The 17,592-nt window shown below is 70.7% G+C and overlaps 2 protein-coding genes across 6 annotated transcripts; one reads left to right on the top strand and one right to left on the bottom strand.

The window, feature by feature from the left end:
* The first annotated feature begins 2,847 nt into the window (after positions 1 to 2,847).
* Positions 2,848 to 5,868, top strand: FGF22 (fibroblast growth factor 22). 2 transcript variants are annotated; one of them, XM_055343999.1, is made up of 3 exons: positions 2,848 to 3,076; positions 5,127 to 5,230; positions 5,347 to 5,868. In XM_055343999.1, the coding sequence occupies exons 1-3, from the start codon at positions 2,863 to 2,865 to the stop codon at positions 5,545 to 5,547; spliced, it is 519 nt and encodes a 172-aa protein (XP_055199974.1). In that variant the 5' UTR covers positions 2,848 to 2,862; the 3' UTR covers positions 5,548 to 5,868. The 2 variants fall into 2 exon arrangements, with proteins under 2 accessions (XP_055199974.1, XP_055199975.1); XM_055344000.1 differs by having other exon boundaries at positions 5,324 to 5,867.
* A 929-nt stretch (positions 5,869 to 6,797) lies between these two features.
* RNF126 (ring finger protein 126) lies at positions 6,798 to 14,353 on the bottom strand. Of its 4 annotated transcripts, none has more exons than XM_055343998.1 (9): positions 14,115 to 14,353; positions 9,574 to 9,632; positions 9,373 to 9,436; positions 8,904 to 9,067; positions 8,289 to 8,357; positions 8,145 to 8,214; positions 7,630 to 7,723; positions 7,374 to 7,489; positions 6,798 to 7,294 (listed from the first exon to the last, which is right to left on the bottom strand). In XM_055343998.1, the coding sequence occupies exons 1-9, from the start codon at positions 14,187 to 14,189 to the stop codon at positions 7,226 to 7,228; spliced, it is 780 nt and encodes a 259-aa protein (XP_055199973.1). In that variant the 5' UTR covers positions 14,190 to 14,353; the 3' UTR covers positions 6,798 to 7,225. The 4 variants fall into 4 exon arrangements, with proteins under 4 accessions (XP_055199973.1, XP_055199970.1, XP_055199969.1 ...); XM_055343995.1 differs by having other exon boundaries at positions 8,823 to 9,067; positions 14,115 to 14,350; XM_055343994.1 differs by lacking the exon at positions 14,115 to 14,353 and adding an exon at positions 9,969 to 11,825 and having other exon boundaries at positions 8,823 to 9,067.
* Between the last annotated feature and the right edge of the window lie 3,239 nt (positions 14,354 to 17,592).

Raw genomic sequence — 17,592 nt, 5'->3', positions numbered from 1 at the left:
TTTTTTTTTTAAGACTTTATTCCTGAGAGACACAAAGAGCAGCAAAGACCCAGGCAGAGGGAGAAGCAGGCTCCGTGCAGGGAGCCCGATGTGGGACTCGATCCCGGGACCCCAGGATCATGCCCTGGACCCAAGGCAGATGCTCCACCAGAGCCACCAGGCGTCCTGAGCATCTTAATTTATTCGTATCTTTATCTGCCAAGGCTCTTTCCAAATAAGGTAAAACTCCCAGTTTCCTGGGATGAGAATATGGTCGCGTCTTTGACAGGGGCCGTCGTTCAGCTCATCAGAGATGACACGGGGTTTGTGACCAGGAAGCAAGGCTGTGTGGTAGGGCCGGCGGGGCGCCTGCCTTGGCTCAGGCCGTGACCCCGGGGTCCCGGGATCGAGTCCCACGCCGGGCCCCCCGCGGGGAGCCTGCTTCTCCCTCTGCCTGGGTCTCTCATGAATAAATAAAATCTTTAAAAAACCCCAGACCACCTTGCCTGCAGCAGACACGGCCTGTGCCCCGAGGTGGGGCCGCACCATCCCTGCAGCCTACTCTCATGCATCCGCTACGTGGAAAGGTCCCAGCGCGTGTTTCCTGAGGTGAGATGTCACAAGGGCGCATGTCAAGAATTCAGCTCGGGTGTCCGTGTCCCCCGAGCCCCTGGCACCGCCACCCATGGCCGACACACCCGCCCTGCCGCCTCCCACCGCACAGTGGTTCGCGCACAGTGTCGTGTTTATTCCCTGGGGAACCTGCTGCGGAGCCGAGAGACAGTGGCGCGTCATGGGCCACGTGGCAGCAATGCTCACAGCGCTGTCCTCACACCCACTCCATAGGCGTCGCGTCTCCCGAGGTCGCGCACCGTCTCTCCGCTCTGCCCGGTGAAGACGAGCTGCAGGATGTGCCCACGCGGGCCGCGGCGCGGCGGGTGGTCAGGAGGCGGGCTGGCGGCTCAGAGGTCCACCCTGACCCAGCAGGTCTACTTCTCTACGTACACGCGGGACAAAGGAAACCGCGTCCACGTAGAAACCAGTACACCCACGTCCACGGCGACACAATCCACAGCAGCCAAAAGATAGAAATGACCAAGTGTCAATAGATAAATGATACAGTCCCTGGACCCCGTGCAGGAGCAAGGCCCCCACGTGCCCCGGGGACGGACCCGAGCCCACACGCTCAGGGAGGGGACCAGACACAGGAGGCCCCACGGGCTGGGAGTCCTCGCGTGTGACACGTGCAGGGCAGGGAGGGGGCTCATGGAGGTAGGGGTGGGAGTTGGGGCCGGGGGGAGGGGCTGGAGGTGCAGATGGGGATGAGGGCGGATGGCGACAGGACTTCCTTTTGGGGCGATGGAATGTTCTGGAACTGGATAGAGGTGATGGCTGACGCCGCCACCTTGAAAACACGGAGTTGCAGGCTTACCTGGGCGCACTGTGAGGTATGTGAATTATATTTCAATGAAGCTGTTATTAAGCTCCAACAGCACCCGGGGCAGGACAGCTTCCTGGGCGTGGGTCCACCCCCACCTCACAGAGCCCCCAGCACTGTCGTCCTGGGGGCAGGGCGGGGACACTCCAGGAAGGGGAGTTTCTGGCTGCTGGGAATCAGGATGTTAGGAGTCTGTGCCCAGCGAGCTTGCGCGTCGCCGCCCTCCATCCTCCGGCCCACCTTCCAGAGGCAGCGCGAGGCTCGGGGTGGGGGTGGGGGGGACATGCACTCCCATCTCCGTGCCCAGGCCCCGGGGCTCGGGCACAGCCCGTAGGAGGCCCGCCTGCGCCCAGGAAGGAGGGTCAGGGAGTCCCCAGAGTGGGCCAAGGCTCCCCAGCTGCCAGGCGGCCCACTCCGCCCTCCAGCACTGCACCAGGCCAGGCCTGTCCCCTCGGCTTCACCTGGGTGATGCTTACGGTGCCACCTGGGCCTGCTGAGCAGAGGAGCAGTGGAGCCCTGGGGTGTGTCCTGTGTGCGGCCTGGGGCAGCTGCTGACCCACCCACCCCCGTGTCCCCACCTGTCAATGACATCGCTGGGCTCTGTCTGGGGAGGCTCGGTGCGCCCCTCGCAGGATCCGGGCCGCGGGGTGGCTCCCAGCGGGCCTGGGTGTGTCTAGTCATGAGCGGGGATGGCTGTCGATGGAGCCACCCTCCCGGGCCATGCAGCTCTGGACGCTGGGTTCAGGGCCCGCCCCAGCCATCATCCGCGCCCGGGTCAGCCGGCCACAGACGGGCTCGCGAGCGCGGCACCGCTCCCGTCCCCCGCCCAACCCCGGTGCGCCCGGCGGTCCCTGGGGTCGCTCGCTCCCTGGGGCCTGGCTCTAGGGGGCTCCAGCCTGGGGCCAGGCGAGTCCACCGGGCACGACCCCTGGCAGCTCCGCCCCTCCCGGGTCTCGGGCTCCCCCGGCGCTGTGTCCCGTGTCCCTCCGTGTCCCTGCGGGCCCGCCTGTCTCACACCCACGACCCCGCAGCCCCTGCAGGCTAAGCCGGTGACTCACGGACACGCACCGGCCTCCCCGCCCCGCAAGACAAACACGCGCGGAAGCAAGACAGTTCCCGACTGGCCCCGCCCTCGCCCCGCCCCCTGGCGCAGGCCCCGCCCACCGCCGGCCCCCGACCGCGGTTCCGCCCCGCCCCCTGGCGCAGGCCCCGCCCACCACCGGCCCCCGACCGCGGTTCCGCCCCGCCCCCTGGCGCAGGCCCCGCCCACCGCCGGCCCCCGACCGCGGTTCCGCCCCGCCCCCCTGGGCGCAGGCCCCGCCCCTGCCTCCCTATTGGCCCGCGCCGGCCGGCCCCGCGTGGCCCCGCCCCCCGGCGATGGCCGAGCCGCGGCCGCGCGGGGGGCGGCGAGAGCGGGCGGCGAGCGGGGCGCGGGGCGCGGGGCGATGCGCGGCCGCCTGTGGCTGGGGCTGGCGTGGCTGCTGCTGGCTCGGGCGCCGGGCGCCGCGGGGACCCCGGGCGGCCCGCGGAGGCCGCGCAGCTACCCGCACCTGGAGGGCGACGTGCGCTGGCGGCGCCTCTTCTCGTCCACCCGCTTCTTCCTGCGCGTGGACCCCGGCGGCCGCGTGCAGGGCACCCGCTGGCGCCACGGCGCGGACAGTGAGTTCGGGGCCGGCGGGCGGGCGGGGCCGCAGCCGTGGGGGGGACCCGCCGGTCGTCGTCCCGCGGGGTGTGCGGCGTCGGCCCAGCCGCTCCCGGCTGGGGCCTCGGTTTCCCCAGCTGTGAAATGGGCCCGGCGCAGGCGCTGGAGGGTTGGACAGCGGAGGGAACGCTCCCGGCTCCGGGCCTGGCTCCAGCAGCAGAGAAAGGTGTTTGCCGAATAGGTGAGGCAGGGTCCCTGGGCGCCTGGGCCGAGCGAAGCCCCCCCAGGTCCCGGGGACACCGGGAGCTGGGAGCAGAGCTGGGGTCCGCGCCGCGCCCAAGCTCAGAACCCGCCCGGGTGGGGGCCCCTCTGTTTGTTCCCACACACCCTCTAGGTGGCCGAGGCCCAGAGAGGGCAGACCACGGCCCCAGGGTCACCCGGCTGGCGTGGGCGTCGGGGTGTTGCTGGCGCTCCTTAACGCCCAGAACCTTGTCGGTTGGAGTCACCGCGCTGACGCCCTGCCCAGCAAACAGGAGGCACTCAATAAGTGTTTGTGGAATGTATGCAGGCGAGGAGGCACGAGCAGAGGGGGCGGAGGAGCCCGGGCACCTGCGGCGGGCCGTGCCCCTGCGGGCCCATCTGCCGGGAGCTCCGGGGCCGGGCTGGGCAGCGGGGCGGGGGGTGTAATCATGGCCACTGCCTGAATCACCACCATTAGGGCAGATAATCACCCCCTGCCCTTGCAGCTGCTTTCATCGGGCTCCCAGGGCTCTCATTAGGCGCACCGGACAGGGGCGATGACGAGGGGACTGGCTGGGCCGGTGCATCGCTGGTGGGCACCGGCTGGCAGGTGGCTCCAGGCCGGCTGTGGGGCCCGGGCCTCCGGGTGACTCGGGACGGGCGCTGCGTCTCTCGGAGCCTCGGGTTCCCCATCTGGGCAGCAGTGGTGGTGACTCGCGGGTGGTGACTCGCGGGGTGCGAGGCCTCGCGGGGGAGCTCTGTGGGGTGGGCGTGTGGAGCCCTCCTCTCCTTCCCTACTTCTGCGGTCATTGACTGGGTGGCTCCCGTGTGCTGCAGTGGGCGCAGGGAGGTCGCCGTGACCAGCCCGCCCTCGAGAGGCTCCCACAGCAGAGGGCAAAGCGGTTACACACGCGATCAGCTAACAGGGTCATTTCACAGGAGGCCACATAGGGTGCGAGTCAAATGAAAATAGGGTGAGGTCCTGGTGCAGCTTAATCTGAGGGGCCTGGGGTCCCCGAGGAGGTGGGCCTGGGTGGGCTCTCCTGCAGACAGAAGCTGACTGCGCGAGAGGAGCCGGGTGCCTGACGGGGGAGGTCGCGGGTACAGAGGCCCCATGCTGCGTGGGGTGAGCTCCCCATCGCCTGAGGCATCCAAGTCCAGGCTGCAGACCGGAGGGCAAAGCCTCGACTCCAGATTAGCCCCTGGTACACGGCGGGGCCCGGGTGTGGGAGACTCCTCACCCCTCAGGTCTGCACACTGGGCAGCGGGGACAGGGGGAGCCATGGGGAAGGCTCCCAGGGGCTCCCCCGCCTGCCGATGGGGCCCCACACTGGCTCTGGCACGTCCCAGGCCTCAGTTTCCCTCTCTGGGGAGTGGGCACGGTCAGCACCCCCCACCGGGGTTGTGGGGTGCGGTTGGGGCTCCCTGAGCACCCCATGTCCCCCGCCATCCGGAGCTCCGTGTCCCCAGCCGGGATGGCCAGGGCGGGAGGCCGTGCACCGCCGGTGTGGCCGGCACCCACACCCATCCTGCCTGTCCTGTTTATCACCTGCTGTGACAGCGGAGCTCCAGGCGCCCCCCACCCCAAAGCCCTCCCTCCCCTGCACTCGGCTGCGGCTCCCAGGCCCTTGGGCCCCTCCCCGCTGACGTCCTCCCACCTTTCTGCCCCCGCACCCCCGGGTGCTCCCGGCCCCTCCTGGCAGGGCCTGTGGCTCCCCCGTGTCCGCGCTCGGGGCCCAGCCCCCAGGAGGCCTGGATGACCCATGAGCCAACAGGAGCGCTGGGGCCGGGGGGGCAGGCCCTGGCTGACCCCCAGCCTCCCCCCAGGCATCATCGAGATCCGCTCCATCCGCGTGGGCGTCGTGGCCCTCAAGGCTGTGCACACGGGCTTCTACGTGGCCATGAACCGCGGGGGGCACCCGTACGGGTCGGTGAGTGCCGCGCGCGGGGCCGGCGGGCGGCCGGGTGTCTGCCGGGGGGGGGGGGGTGCCCGTGGCCCACCTCACACGCCCGACCCCCCGAAGCGGGTCTACACTGCCCACTGCAGGTTCCAGGAGCGCATCGAGGAGAACGGCTACAACACGTACGCCTCGCTCCGCTGGCGCCACCGCGGTCGGCCCATGTTCCTGGCGCTGGACGGGCAGGGGGCCCCGCGGCGTGGTGGCCGGACACAGCGGCACCACCTGTCCACCCACTTCCTGCCCGTCCTGGTCTCCTGAGGCCGCCAGGGCTTCCACGAGGGGTCTGAGCCGCGTGGCCCGGGGCGCGGCCCAGCACGTCGGGTCACTCCCCGTTTCCAAGCGCTCCCGGGGCGGCCGCCGCGTGCTGGGCCGGGCACCTGCCTGCCTGACTCCCGGGAGCTCCCGAGTCTGGGGACAGGCGGACGCCGAGCTGAGCAGAGGCCACAGGTGTCCAGTCACAAGCGGGGGGCACGGACGCCCCAGAAACGCTCCGCCCGGGCCGGAGCCTGAAGGATGTGGCCAGGGGTCGGTCCCCAGAAGGGCTGGGACGCGGCCGAGGCGGCTGGGAGGTGGGAACCCGTTGGGGTGTTGGAGGCTGGGGGAGGGGCAACACGGAAGTGCCACGGGGTGACAGGTCTCCATCCTGGTCCCGGGAGGTGGGGGTGACCTGGGGTCCTGGGGGGGTCCCCCCGAGGGGGAGAGCCCCAGACACGGGCAGACCCCGCGAGGCTGGTGGTGACGGAGCAGGGGCCGCGGGCGGGGGAGGGAACGCCCCTGGAAGGTGGGGAGCAGGGGGGTCTCCCTGGGGCCCTGGGGGGGGGTGACCAGTCCTGCCTGCCCCTGGGTTTTAGGACTTCTGAGGCCATCAGAGCACCCGCGTGAGCGGTGGCGTCCCACCGGAGCACACACACGCGCACGCGGGTCTCCAGCAGCTCCGGCGGTGACCGTGGGGCGGGGCAGGCAGGGCGGGTGGTGCAGGGGGCCCCGTGCAGGCCGAGGGGCCGCGGGGCTGCTCCCTCCCAGCACCCCGAGCCCTGCCACCGTGGGCCGGGAGCACGCCGCGCCGGGAGGGCGACGGTCCTGGGGGCTCCCACCCCCAGCAGCCACCCTGCACCTGGAGGATGAGGTCGGGGAGCACGTGCTGGAGGGGCGCTGGGTGGGGCCGGGGCCCTCGGTGAAGCTCTGCAACCTCGGCGGCTGTCGCGGGCGGGGCGGCTCCCAGGCGGGTCCGCGGCCACGGAGCTGGCGAAGGCGCGACCTCGGGGCCGCACAGCTCGGCCCCCCCAGCGCCGCACAGAAGGAAAACACCGAGCACCCGCTTGTTTCTAAGTAGGTGTATTTTTAAATAGCTTTCAAGATACACATATTTTTTTCCTTTAAAAAACGTCTGTCGGAGCAGTTTTGTTGTGTTGCTGGTCGTCCTGTGGTCCCGAGCCCCCTGCGCTTGGCTTGGGGCCTGGTGGCCTGTCCGGGCATCGCGGAGACCCCGGCCTAGCGGCTCCACCCGGTCTTTCCACAGATCATGCAGGGCCGCACGTGAGCTAAAACGTCCATTTATTTCAAAGCAGTAATAATTTAAAATTATAAAAACCTTTCCGCCGTGGACTGTGTGGAGGGTGAGGTTAGAGACAAACGGGTGGGGGAGCCGGGGGCGCCGTGTGCCCAGGCCCCTGCGCCTGACGCCCCTCGGGGAGGCCTGAGCTCTCTCCAGCCTGGAGGCGGCGGTCCTCCGAGTCTCTGCCCGCAGCGGGGGTGGTGTGGGCGCCGAGGCGGGTGGGGGCACCTCCAGGCTCCAGCTCCGCGGCGCCCCCCACCGCCCCGCAGGGCCTGGGGCGCGAGGTCCTGTGCTCACCGGGGGCGGCCGGAGGGGGGCGGGGCGAGGGGCTCAGGAGTTGCCGGCTGGGTTTTCGTTGCTCGGCGAGCTGGAGGACGACGACGACGAGGAGGACGAGAAGCTCACGCCGGTCAGGCCCGGGGGTTGGTGGCTGTGTTCTGTCCCGTGAGGCTTTTCCGGCACACAGGGCAGCTGTCGTGCTTTGTGGGGACAGAGGGGGGGGCGGTTCAGAGGCCGAGCGCGGGGTGGGGGCCCAGAGGCCGCGGCCCAGGGGCTCACCTGCTGCAGCCAGGGCACGATGCAGCCGTCGTGGAAGAGGTGGCTGCAGGGCAGCTGCCGCACGCGCTCCCCCAGCCCGTAGTCGTCCTTGCACACGGGGCACTCCAGCCCGGAGCCTGCGGGGCAGGGAGCCTGTGACAGCCCGAGACCCGCGGGGCAGCCCTGGGGCACGCGGGGCGGACTCCCGAGCCCCGTGTCCTGGGGAGGGGACGGTGTCGGGACAGGGACCGCGGCCCCGCGGCCGAGAGCCACACACCTACGTGTTCCTCGGTGACGGGGACGGTGGGGAGGGCCTGGATTTTCTCTTTGTCTGCAGGCGGGGGGCCTGTGTTTTCAAACTGATTGAGGAGCTGAAAGACAAGAGGCCAGAGTGCCGGGAGCTCGGCAGGCAGGCGCGGCCCCTCGCCCCGCAGGGCCCTGAGATCAAGGCCGGGTTACCTGCAAAAGCACCAAGGCTGGTCCTCAGACCCCCCTGAAGCCGAGCCCCGTGCTCCTACCCGCGCTTCTGCTTGTCCCGTCAGGGCCACCTCGAACCCAGGGGGCGGCGGCCCTGCGGACAGCTCGACCCCTCCCGGCACCGAGAGCCAGGCCCCCACCCCCCGCCCGGGGGGGGCTCAGGATGTGGAGGTTCACAGGCACCCCAGGGCGGCTGGGGCAGGGCACCCACCCCGGGGACCCTCGTCCCCTGGAGCATGGCCCGTCCCGCATCTCATCCTCAGCACAGGGAGATGGCGACTCCCCGGTGCCCACTGCGGGGCGGCCACCCTGTACCTGCGTGATGATGGCATCCAGGCCGTTGGCCCCCCAGGCGTAGTCCATCGGGTTTGAGTGCAGGACACCCCTGGGCAGAGAGGTCTGGGGTTCAAGTGGCGGAGGGGCCGGGGAGGGCCCCAGGGGACCCGCCCCCCTACTCACCAGGGGCCCAGGCCCAGGCTGGGGATGCTGGCGGGAGTGATGATGCCGTTGACCAGCTGCTGGATGATCCTGGAACAGAGCGGGGGCCGGGCCTGTGGTCAGCGCCCTCCCGGGCGGGGCCCTGTGCGTCTGAGCCCACGGGGACGGGCCAGGCTGCACCTGTGAGGACGCTGGCGGCCGGGCCGTCCCCGCTGGGGGTGGGGCCTCCACGGAACAAGCCTCAGCCCGCAGCACGGAGGGAGCTCGGGCCGAGGAGCGGAGACGCCGGCACCACCCTGCTCGCCTGCCGCTGGGACACCGGGACCCAGATGTGAGCGGACAAGTCTCAGCCATGGCGTGGGGGGGGGGGGGGGGGGACGGGCAGGGACAGCCCGGAAGGACGGGGCACGGCACGGACCAGGGGCCTCGCTCAGGGCCCCCCCCCGGGGCCCCCAGGACCCTCAGAAGGGCACACGGCCAGTCCGCCGAGTCGGGATGGGGCAGGCCGCCAGACTCCCAGGAGCGCCCCCGCCGGCGGCCCCCTCGTGCCCTCACCCTTCCAGCGTGGGGACGCCTTCGTGCCGGCCGGTGGCCCGCCGTGCGGTGAGGCGAGCGCGGGGCTGCCGGGCGCCATACCGGTGCCGGGAGTGTTGCTCTCTCTCCCGCCGGCTCTCGGGGTCCCTGCCCTCTTCGGCCTGCACCCCAGGGGGGAACGTGGGGATCTCGAAGCTGTCGTCAAAGATGCCGAAAGCAAACTGCCCGTAGCCCTGCGGCAGCGTGAACAGGTGCTGGTCCACGTTCTGTGGGGAGGAGGGCCGTGATCACGGGCAGGGCAGCAGGCCCTCGCCCGGACCCCACGTCTCCTCCGGGCGCCACGGGGCGCGGTCCCAGGCTCGGGGCTCGGAGGGAGGGGGACGCACCAGGGGAGCCTCGGTGTGTGCGGGACAAAGGAGGGAGGAGAGTCCCCAAGGGTCAAGGGACAATAGTCAAGGGTCAGGCCCAAGGGACAGCCTGACGGGGGAAGGGGGTAGAGGAGGGCAGGGGGCACAGGGGAGGGCAGCTGCCTGGAGTGAAGCCTGCGGTCTGCGGTCTGGGGCCGACTCACCTCGAACGGCGGCCTGCTCTGGTCCGTGGGGGCCGTGGAGGGTGCGGACCCGTTCTCTGTGCTCCTGGGAGGACGGCGCAAGTCAGCAGGGGGTCCCCCGGCCTCGGGGCTGCCCCCCCACGTGGCCCATCTGGGCTCTGCCCACAGACCTGAACCACCCCAGGGGCCTGGGTCGGGCCGCGTGCACCTGGGCCGCGTTACCTGGTCTCTTCTGGAAGCTCCTCAATGAAACCAGACTCGCATCTGGGGCAGATGTAATCCTGCGGAGGAGAGGGCGGGTGAGCGCCGGGCCGGAGGGGCCGCGGACTCAGTGCAGGACACGCTCCACAAGCACCTGGGAAACCGCTCAAGGCCAGGGTCAGACCCACGGGGCGGCCTCGGCGGGGCACGGGCACCCATCACCCGGGGCGACGGCCGCTGGGTCTCCAGGCCTGGAGCCCCTGGACCCGCCTCTGCTGCAGGGGACCCCGCCACAGTCCACCGCACCAGCTGCCGAAGGCTCTGACAAGGCCTGTACCAAACGGGGTCCACGGAGCAGCCCCCACGTGCACACAGAAGCACCCGCCCCAAGCTCCTGGGAGGGTCGCACGACTGACCTTGGGGCCCCAGGAGCTCATGTCCCAGGAAGGTGACCACGGAGGCTGGAAGTGCCACCCAGGCAAAGGGACCGGCCTGTGGGCGTCCCATGACGGCACTTCTGGAACATTCCTGCAGCCCCAGCACAGAGCCTGTGACCCCATCCCCACTGGCCACGCCCTTCCCGGCTCCCCACCCCCCACTGGTCAGACGGGGGAGACGGAGATGTCCTGACTGGAGGCTGGGGGGCCGGCCCAGGGGCAGCGAGGTGGGAAACACCAGACCCCACCTCTGGTTCCCAGAAACAAGCCCAAGCCCACACCCGTGAGGGTCCCAGAGCCGCAGGGTCGGGAAGACAGCTCAGCTCTACCTTCGGGGACTTTCAGAAGCGCTCACCCCGGTGGGAGAGAAGGGGGCGCTGACCGTCCCAGGGGGGCCACGGGCACAGGGCACAGGGGCTGTGACCGTCCCCCGGGGGAGCAACACCGCGGCTCAGCCTGGCCCTTCCCTGCTGACATCCAGGAGCGCCAGGCACCTCACCTCCATCAGGGCAGCGGGTGCCACCGCAGCACAGGCCGCGACCCCTGCACTCCCCGCGCTGCCGAAGGCAAAGGGGCCCCCAAAGGGGTCTGAGCCCGGGGGGAGGGTAGCAAGAGCTGCATAGGCCGTGGGAACTGAATCCCAGATACACACACACCCTGGTAATTCATCGACCGAGGTACAAACAACCCAACTAAAAACGGCTCAAGAACCAACACGCAGGTCTCCAAAGACACGACGGAGGCCGCCCAGCGCCCTGGGCCCAGGCACCGCACCCCAGAACCCGGGACACGCGGCCTGCCCGCAACACACGATGACAAGTGGCGCGAGGATGCGAGGACGCGGAGCCATCAGAACCCCACCAGGCGGGGGGCCGTGACCCGGGGCAGCCGCTTCGGACACAGCCCCGTGGTCCCTGGAAGAGCCGCACGCGGAGTCATCGACCGACCCCACAGTTCTGCAGCTGCCCATGTGCCCGGGGGGCACAAGGACACACGTCACACAAAACCCATCACACGTCCACGGGGATGTGGCCCAGCCATGCGCAAGAGCATCACTCGGTCGCCCGCGGGAGCGAGGCCCCCCCAAGACGCCACCCCGGGGACGGACCCCAGCCCCCGACGCTCGGGGAGGGAACCAGACACAGGAGGCCCCTCGGGGTGCGAGTCCACGCGTGTGACACGTCCAGGACGGGCTCGTCCACGCACGGGGAGAGGGCCGGGGGGGCCGGGGGATGACTGATGGGGACGGGGTGCCCTTGGGGTGATGGAATGTTCCGGAACTGGATAGGCTGGTGGGTGCACGACTCCCGCGTGTACAGAAAGCACAGACGCGCACCCTGTGCACAGGTGGGCGGTGTCTCAACAAGGCTGTGAGGAGGAGCAGTGAGGACAGTGACCTGCGCCCCTCTAAGTGGGGCCGTGGGGGCAGCTCTGCTGCACACGGGGGGACCGGCCTGGGCAGGCGGCACGTGGAGGCGTCTGCCTGGGGCTCCCCTCGGCCCAGGGCTGGTGAGAAGGCGCGGGCTCTCCCCGTTTCCTCGCGGAGCCCACCTGCCCACACCTGCCTGTCAGCCGGGGGCCTCCGTGAGCAGTGGCCCCTGCGTCCCCCGAGCACGCCGCCTGTCCCCAGCCCCGCGCCACCTGGGCAAGGCTGAGGGGCCGGAGCGGAGCTGCCGGGGCTTGCGGCGGCTCCTGAGCGTCCCCCGGCGCACGAGCCCCTGGTCCCGCTCCCTGCTCTGCACTCTGCCCTGTGGGCACCCCAGCCGGCCGCTCCCGCTCCCCTGCCCTCTTCTCAGGGCCTGCGCACCAGGCCCTCTGCGGAGCGTTCTCCCCCAGATAGCTACCTGGCTCGCCCCCTCTCCAAAGCCGGGTCTCTGCTCAAACGTCACCTCCTGGCTGCGAGCCTCGGTCTCCCCACCTGTAAACGGAGGACGGCCTCAAGCCCAGAGCCCTGGAGTCCGTGGCCACTGAGGACCAGAGGGCTGTGGCTCCTCTGCTGGCCGTGGGCAGGGCCCGGCCTCCGTGCCCTCTACCCCGAGCAAGCCCCACGCCCTGAACCCAGATGTGCCCGTCTGAGCCGTGGACCACCTGGTGCAGGATTTCAGGCAGGCTCCAGCCTCTGCTCGCAGGCAGCGGGGAAGGGACCAGATCCGGGGGTGTCCCCGCGCTCTGCATGCCCCAAAGGCTTTGGTTGGCCCGAGCAGCCAAGCGAGGAGACCCCCGATGGAGCGGGTCCCGAGCCTGCGTCCAGGTGGGGGCAGCCCGTGCTCGCCCGCCCTAACTCGCGAGCACCCGTGTCTAACCAATGGCTCCTCACCGTGAACTGCTCGTAAGAGGAGGGCAGGGGGAGGCGAGGGGACGACCCCACCCGATGATGCGCCTAAGAGGTGCACTAACCCGTCCTGAGTGACAAGGAGCACACGGGGTGCAGACAAGGGAGCGCCCAGGCCAGGCAGGTACGGGTAAACGGGGGACCCCCTGGCGGAGTCACAGCGGCGGCTGCCCCCCCCCCCCCCCCGAGATCGTCTGCCCTGGGTGAGGTGGGCCCTAGGGGCGCCCCAAGGGGCCAGAACTCCAAGAGCGGTGCAGACCCAGGGAGGACCCAGGTGCAGAGCCGAGCCGGAGGGACTGAGGCTCGGGCCCACACGCAGACGTGGGACTCCCCTGCCCCACCAGCCCCCGGACCCCAGGAGCGCACCTGCTGCCCACAGCCCGCCTCAGCTGCCACTGCGCAGAGGGACCCGCCCCCCGCACTTTCTTGCTGTGGTCTCAGCAGCTGCCACCACTTCCCACGTTCACACCCCATCTGTCCCCCGAGCGGAGCGCCCGTGAGCGTCGCGCCCGCTGCCGCGTGCCGGGGTGCGGAGCCTCGGCAGGGCCCGGCAGGGTGCGCGGCCTTCCCGCCCAGGGCCACCCGGGCCCACCTTCCTCGGTCTTCCCAGGGGGCTTCTGACGCGGCTGCTGGGGACTGGGACCCCCTGACCGCACACGCGTGGCAGCCCCCAGCGGGCCCACGCGGCTCAGGGGGGCGCCCCAGCGCGCGGCCTGCCCAGCACCCAGCACCCAGCACCCAGCGCCTCTTGGGCTCAGCCTGCTTCCATCCCCGCTGACGTCAGACCCTGAGCAGCAGCAGCCCTCCCTGGAGCACCCAGTGGAGGCGCGGGGTGGGGGCGTCCGCGGAGCCCGGCCCAGCTCCGTGCTCTGCGCTCCAGGGACCCGGTGGGGTCCGCCGCGCGCTTCGCCTCTCCAGCTGCGGACGACGGCTCAGCGCGGAGCAGGGCGCAGGAGGCGGCCGCGGGGTGCCCGGCGGGCGGGGAGGCGCCCCCGCCGCGTCCCGGGGAGGGGAGGAGGAGTCTGGGCGCGCGCGGCAGCCCGCGGGCCTCCGAGCCGGCCGCCTGCCTGGTCCTGCCCCCACACGCCCGGCCCCAGCGAGGCCGCCAGCCTGGCCCCGGGCGGGCTCCCCGGACCCATCCTGCGGGCGGGAGCGGAGCGCCGCGGCGGGGAAGCCCCGAGGGCAGGCACGGGGCCGGCCGCCTCCCCGCGAGCCGAGCGCGCGCGCCCCCGGCCGACGGCGCTCACCGCCGCTGCCCGTCCGCGCCGTCGCGGTCCCCGAGCCTGGGCCCTGAGGACAAAGGTCGGGGCCGCGGCTCAGGCCGCCGACCCGGAAGTGGCCGCGCAGCGCCCGGGGGTCGGGGGTCGGGGGTCGGGGGTCGGGGCGCCGGGGGCCGGGGCCCGGCTCGGGGCGCAGCAGCCGGAAGCGGCGGCGCAGGGCTTCCGGGAGCCGCGGGGCACGTCGGGCGGCCCGGCAGGTGCGGCGCACCTGGGCCCCGGCCCCTGGAGCCCCGGCCCGGCACGAGCAGCGCCCGCCGCCGCCGCCGCCGCCGCCAGCCCGCGGGGACGCGGGGACGCGGGGACGCGGGGACGCAGGCCGAGCCCGGGCGCGCCGCTCCACAGGTCGCCGCCGCGCCCGCCCCGGGGCCCCCAGGCCGCGGCCGCCAGGCCCCCGCCCCCGCCCCCTCCGCCGGCGCCGGTCACGCGGCCGCGGCGGCCTCAGTTTCCCCGGCGGGGCCGGCCCGCCTCAGGCCGAGGGAGCGCTCCCGCCGCCGCCGCCGGCCCGGGCCTCACCGGCAGGCGCGGCACGATCTCGACGGAGCAGCAGTGGCAGAAGTACCGTCCGGGCTGCGGCGACGCCTCGGCCATGGCCACTGCCGCCTCCTCCGCGCCGCCCGCCCCCCGCGCGGCGCCCGCCGCCGGCCGTTTGCTGCTCCCTTGCCGGCCGACGCGCCCGCGCACGCTCACGCACGCTCACGCACGCTCACGCACGGCACGCACGGCACGCACAGCGTGGGGCGGAGGAGCGCGCGGGAGCGAGGCGGGCGGCGCGCGCGGCGGGCGCCGTCCGGGCGACGGTGGTCGCCGAGGGACAAACTCGGCCGGGCGCCTCGCGCGCGGAGCCGCGGGCGGGGGGCGGGGCTTCTGGCGGGGGCGGGGCTCCGGGCGGGGGGCGGGGCCGAGATACCCGGGCGGGGAGCGGGGGTGTGGCTGGGGACGAGCCCGGCTGGGAGGCTGGAGGAGGCGGAGGGGCGCGGCCTGCTGGGGCGGGGAGCCCCCCGGCGGGAGCCCCCCTCTTCCCCGACCTGCCTCCTCGGCTCCCCCACCCCGCGTGCCACCGATCTGACCCCGCGTTGTTGCCCCCGGGCCTTTGCACGACACCTGCGTGCCTTTCCTCCTCCCTTTCCTGAGGCCTGAGATGCTCCTCGGCCACACTTTCTCGCACTTACTCGTCCCGGCGGGAGCCTGCACGCCCGGGCCCTAATGAGGTCCCCAGGTGTCCCGCAGGCCCCGGGCCCGCAGCCTGCGGAGGGGAGACCCAGGCCGGCTGCGCGCAGCGTGACCCGTGGAGCACGGCCTGAGGCTGCCGCGTGTGGCCTGGTTTTCGAGCGCGAAGGAAACCTGACGCCCTCCCCCCACCCCACAAACTAACCCGCAAAACTTTGATGATCACCAGGCACAGGCCGGGATCGTTCCTAAGGCCAATTCCAGCCCGACCGCGCATCTATTTACGCCTCCATCACACGCTCATTGAGCACCTGCTGCACGCAAGGACACGCGTGGAGAAGCACTCAGCGGGCCGTGAAAACGGGGCCACAGGGCTGGATGCAGACGCCAGCCCCGTGACACTGAGCCAAGGATGGGTTCCTGGGGCTGGCCCTGCCTGGGGGGGCAGACGGGGCTTCCTGGGCGAGGGGGCATCTGAGCCAGGGCCTTGAGGACCGGACGGGAGTAGGCTGGCGCTGGGCTGCCCCAGAAGCGGGCAGTGCAAGCGGAGTGTCAAGCAATTAACCCTGGAGCCTGTGTGCAAAGGCTCTTGGATGTCGGGGGGCCAGGGACTCGGGTGCCAGCCAGTCTTGTCCCCATCAAGGTTCACAGGTGACTCCAAGCCATTCCTGCTCTGACCCCTGGAGAGCACGCTGGTCCCGCCTCTGGGAATCCAGGAAACCTGTGCCTCCCACGCCCAGCCCCTAGCTCGTTGACACCACAAACCCTTCCACCCATCCAGCCTGCACAAGTTCATGAGGTGTCGCCCCAGCGGCCCCAGAAGCAGCCGGCCCCGCTGCCTGTGAGACCCTGGGTAGGTCACTTTGCTTCTCCGGACACAGGGTCCCCGCAGGGAGCCTGCTTCTCCCTCTGCCTGCATCTCCGCCTCTGTCTCTGTGTCTCTCATGAATAAATAAAAAAAAAATAAAATCTAAAAATAAAATAAAATAAAAATAAGTTCTCCGTACACATTGCAGAACCTGCCGCCCGGGGTTCCGGGACTGGATGAGGCTTGGCGCACGCACAGGCACCCACGGCACCTCCTCCGTCCTCAGCGGGCCCTGCTGCCGCCCCGAGCTCATCATCACTGGCTCCCCTGGGCGGGCCAAGCCGCCTCCCGCCCCGGGGCCCTGGTCCGCTCGGGCCCTCCCCACCGTCCCTTCTCTTTCCCCGCTTGTCGGGAGGCTGGCCCTATCCCTTTGTGAGGGAGTCCCAGCCCATACAGCACCCCGCGGCCCAGCACCCTCTTTCCTTCTGCAGCCGCCCCCGGCTCCGAGCTGTCAGCGGCATCACAGAGGCCAGTGCTCAGCACGGAGCCGGTGCCCGCGGGTTCCCGGGCACATGAATAATCAGCGGGCCCCTGCTGGGTGCCGGCTGCAGGCCGGGACCCGGGAGCGCAGGGGAACACGGAGCCAGGGTTTTGCGTGTCATAAGACCACGAGCTCAGTGTGTGCCAGGCCTGAAGTTTAATCTTCCTGCAAGCGCCATGACCGGGACCCCGTTTTAGAGCCGGGGAGACGGAGGGTTCAAACAAGGTGGTGCAGCAGGGCCAGGACTCGAGCCCAGGCATGGGCACTCCGGGGCCCTGCGTGGGCTCTTGCCTGCTGGCCGGCCTGGGACTGCGGCGTTGGAACGCAGGTGCTCAGGCGGCGGCCGCAGGTGACCCAGTGGCTCCAGGGTTCTGGGGCCCTCAGGCTGCCGGGACACCCTTGGGCAGCGCCCTCATGTGCGGGCACAGCAGAACCCCGGTGGCTCCTGTCCGTCTCCTGGCATCTCCCTGGAAAGGCTTTGGTGGTGGATTACGGAGGCAGGGGGACGCCTGGGCCCTAGAGATCCCACCCGCCCCGCCCCCCACAGGGCCATGCCTCCCCCCCAGACTTCCCACAACGCGTGTGCTTGCCTCTTGACCCTACAGGACAAGGCCAGTCAGCTCCCATCTGCAGCACGGGGCTCCCCTGCCTCCGGCAGCCGCGACCCTGGTTTCCCAACTCTCTCTGGTCACCAGGCCTCCGCGCCCCCGGCCGAGAGCATCCTTTCCTTCCGCTGCCACCACGCTGAGTCAGGAGCCTCGTGGGCAGAGGGGAAGTTGCCCTGACAGTCTGCACCCGTCTGAGTTCCCCCGGGGCAGGTGACTCTTGCTCTTGCTAGGTTTCCCCTCCTGTCACCCAGGGACACCGCGGTGGCTTCATCCACGGCGTGGGGGGGGGGGTCTCAGGAGGTCAAGCGCCTAGAGGGGCAGGGGCCCTTCCTCTCCTCAGCCTCCGCCAGGTTCAGCCTTTTTCTGTGTCTTTGCCATGTGCTTCGATCTCAATTTGAGGCGCGTGACGACATTCAAAGCTCACTTCCCTTTCCAGGTGAGTGGCCCGTGTGGCAGGTGGGACAGTCGCATAGAAATCATGGCGGGAATTGCGCTTAGGTCAGTGAGCCCGTAGCTTAGGTGGCCCGTCCGGGCCCAGGTCTTCACCCGGCAACATTCCTACAGAGCAACTGTCTGCTTGTGCACTTGTGCACTTTTTCTTTTATTTTTTTCAACCTTTTATTTGTATATTTTGAGTTATGTCTTTTTTCCCCTTTTTATTAACATTTGTTGATGTTTTTTATTTGTGCGCCTTCATTCCATGCCTCCGCACCCAGGGGCCTCCGCAGAGGCGGGCTACTGGTTTACCCAAACCACGGCCCTCCACCCCGTGGGCCTCTACCACGTGCTCGGCGCCGCGGGGCGGCTCGGCTCCCGCACCTGGGACACTCCCGGGACACCGCTTGCGGGGACCTGGCCGCACCGGCT

This window comes from Nyctereutes procyonoides, unplaced genomic scaffold (genome assembly GCF_905146905.1).
Source record: "Nyctereutes procyonoides isolate TBG_1078 unplaced genomic scaffold, NYPRO_anot_genome, whole genome shotgun sequence".
Lineage (NCBI taxonomy): Eukaryota > Metazoa > Chordata > Mammalia > Carnivora > Canidae > Nyctereutes > Nyctereutes procyonoides.
Note: the sequence above shows the minus strand (reverse complement) of the source record. Positions and strands in the feature narration are given on the sequence as shown.

Excerpts from the sequence above, each read along its gene's own strand:
- FGF22 (XM_055343999.1), top strand. The coding sequence starts at position 2,863 with ATGCGCGGCCGCCTGTGGCTGGGGCTGGCGTGGCTGCTGCTGGCTCGG. Across the intron at positions 3,077-5,126 it reads CTGGCGCCACGGCGCGGACA|GCATCATCGAGATCCGCTCC; the intron begins GTGAGTTCGGGG and ends GCCTCCCCCCAG. Across the intron at positions 5,231-5,346 it reads GGGGGCACCCGTACGGGTCG|GTTCCAGGAGCGCATCGAGG; the intron begins GTGAGTGCCGCG and ends TGCCCACTGCAG.
- RNF126 (XM_055343994.1), bottom strand. The coding sequence starts at position 10,112 with ATGGGGTCACAGGCTCTGTGCTGGGGCTGCAGGAATGTTCCAGAAGTG. Across the intron at positions 7,724-8,144 it reads TGGATGCCATCATCACGCAG|CTCCTCAATCAGTTTGAAAA; the intron begins GTACAGGGTGGC and ends CTTGTCTTTCAG. Across the intron at positions 7,490-7,629 it reads CGTCACCGAGGAACACGTAG|GCTCCGGGCTGGAGTGCCCC; the intron begins GTGTGTGGCTCT and ends CCTGCCCCGCAG.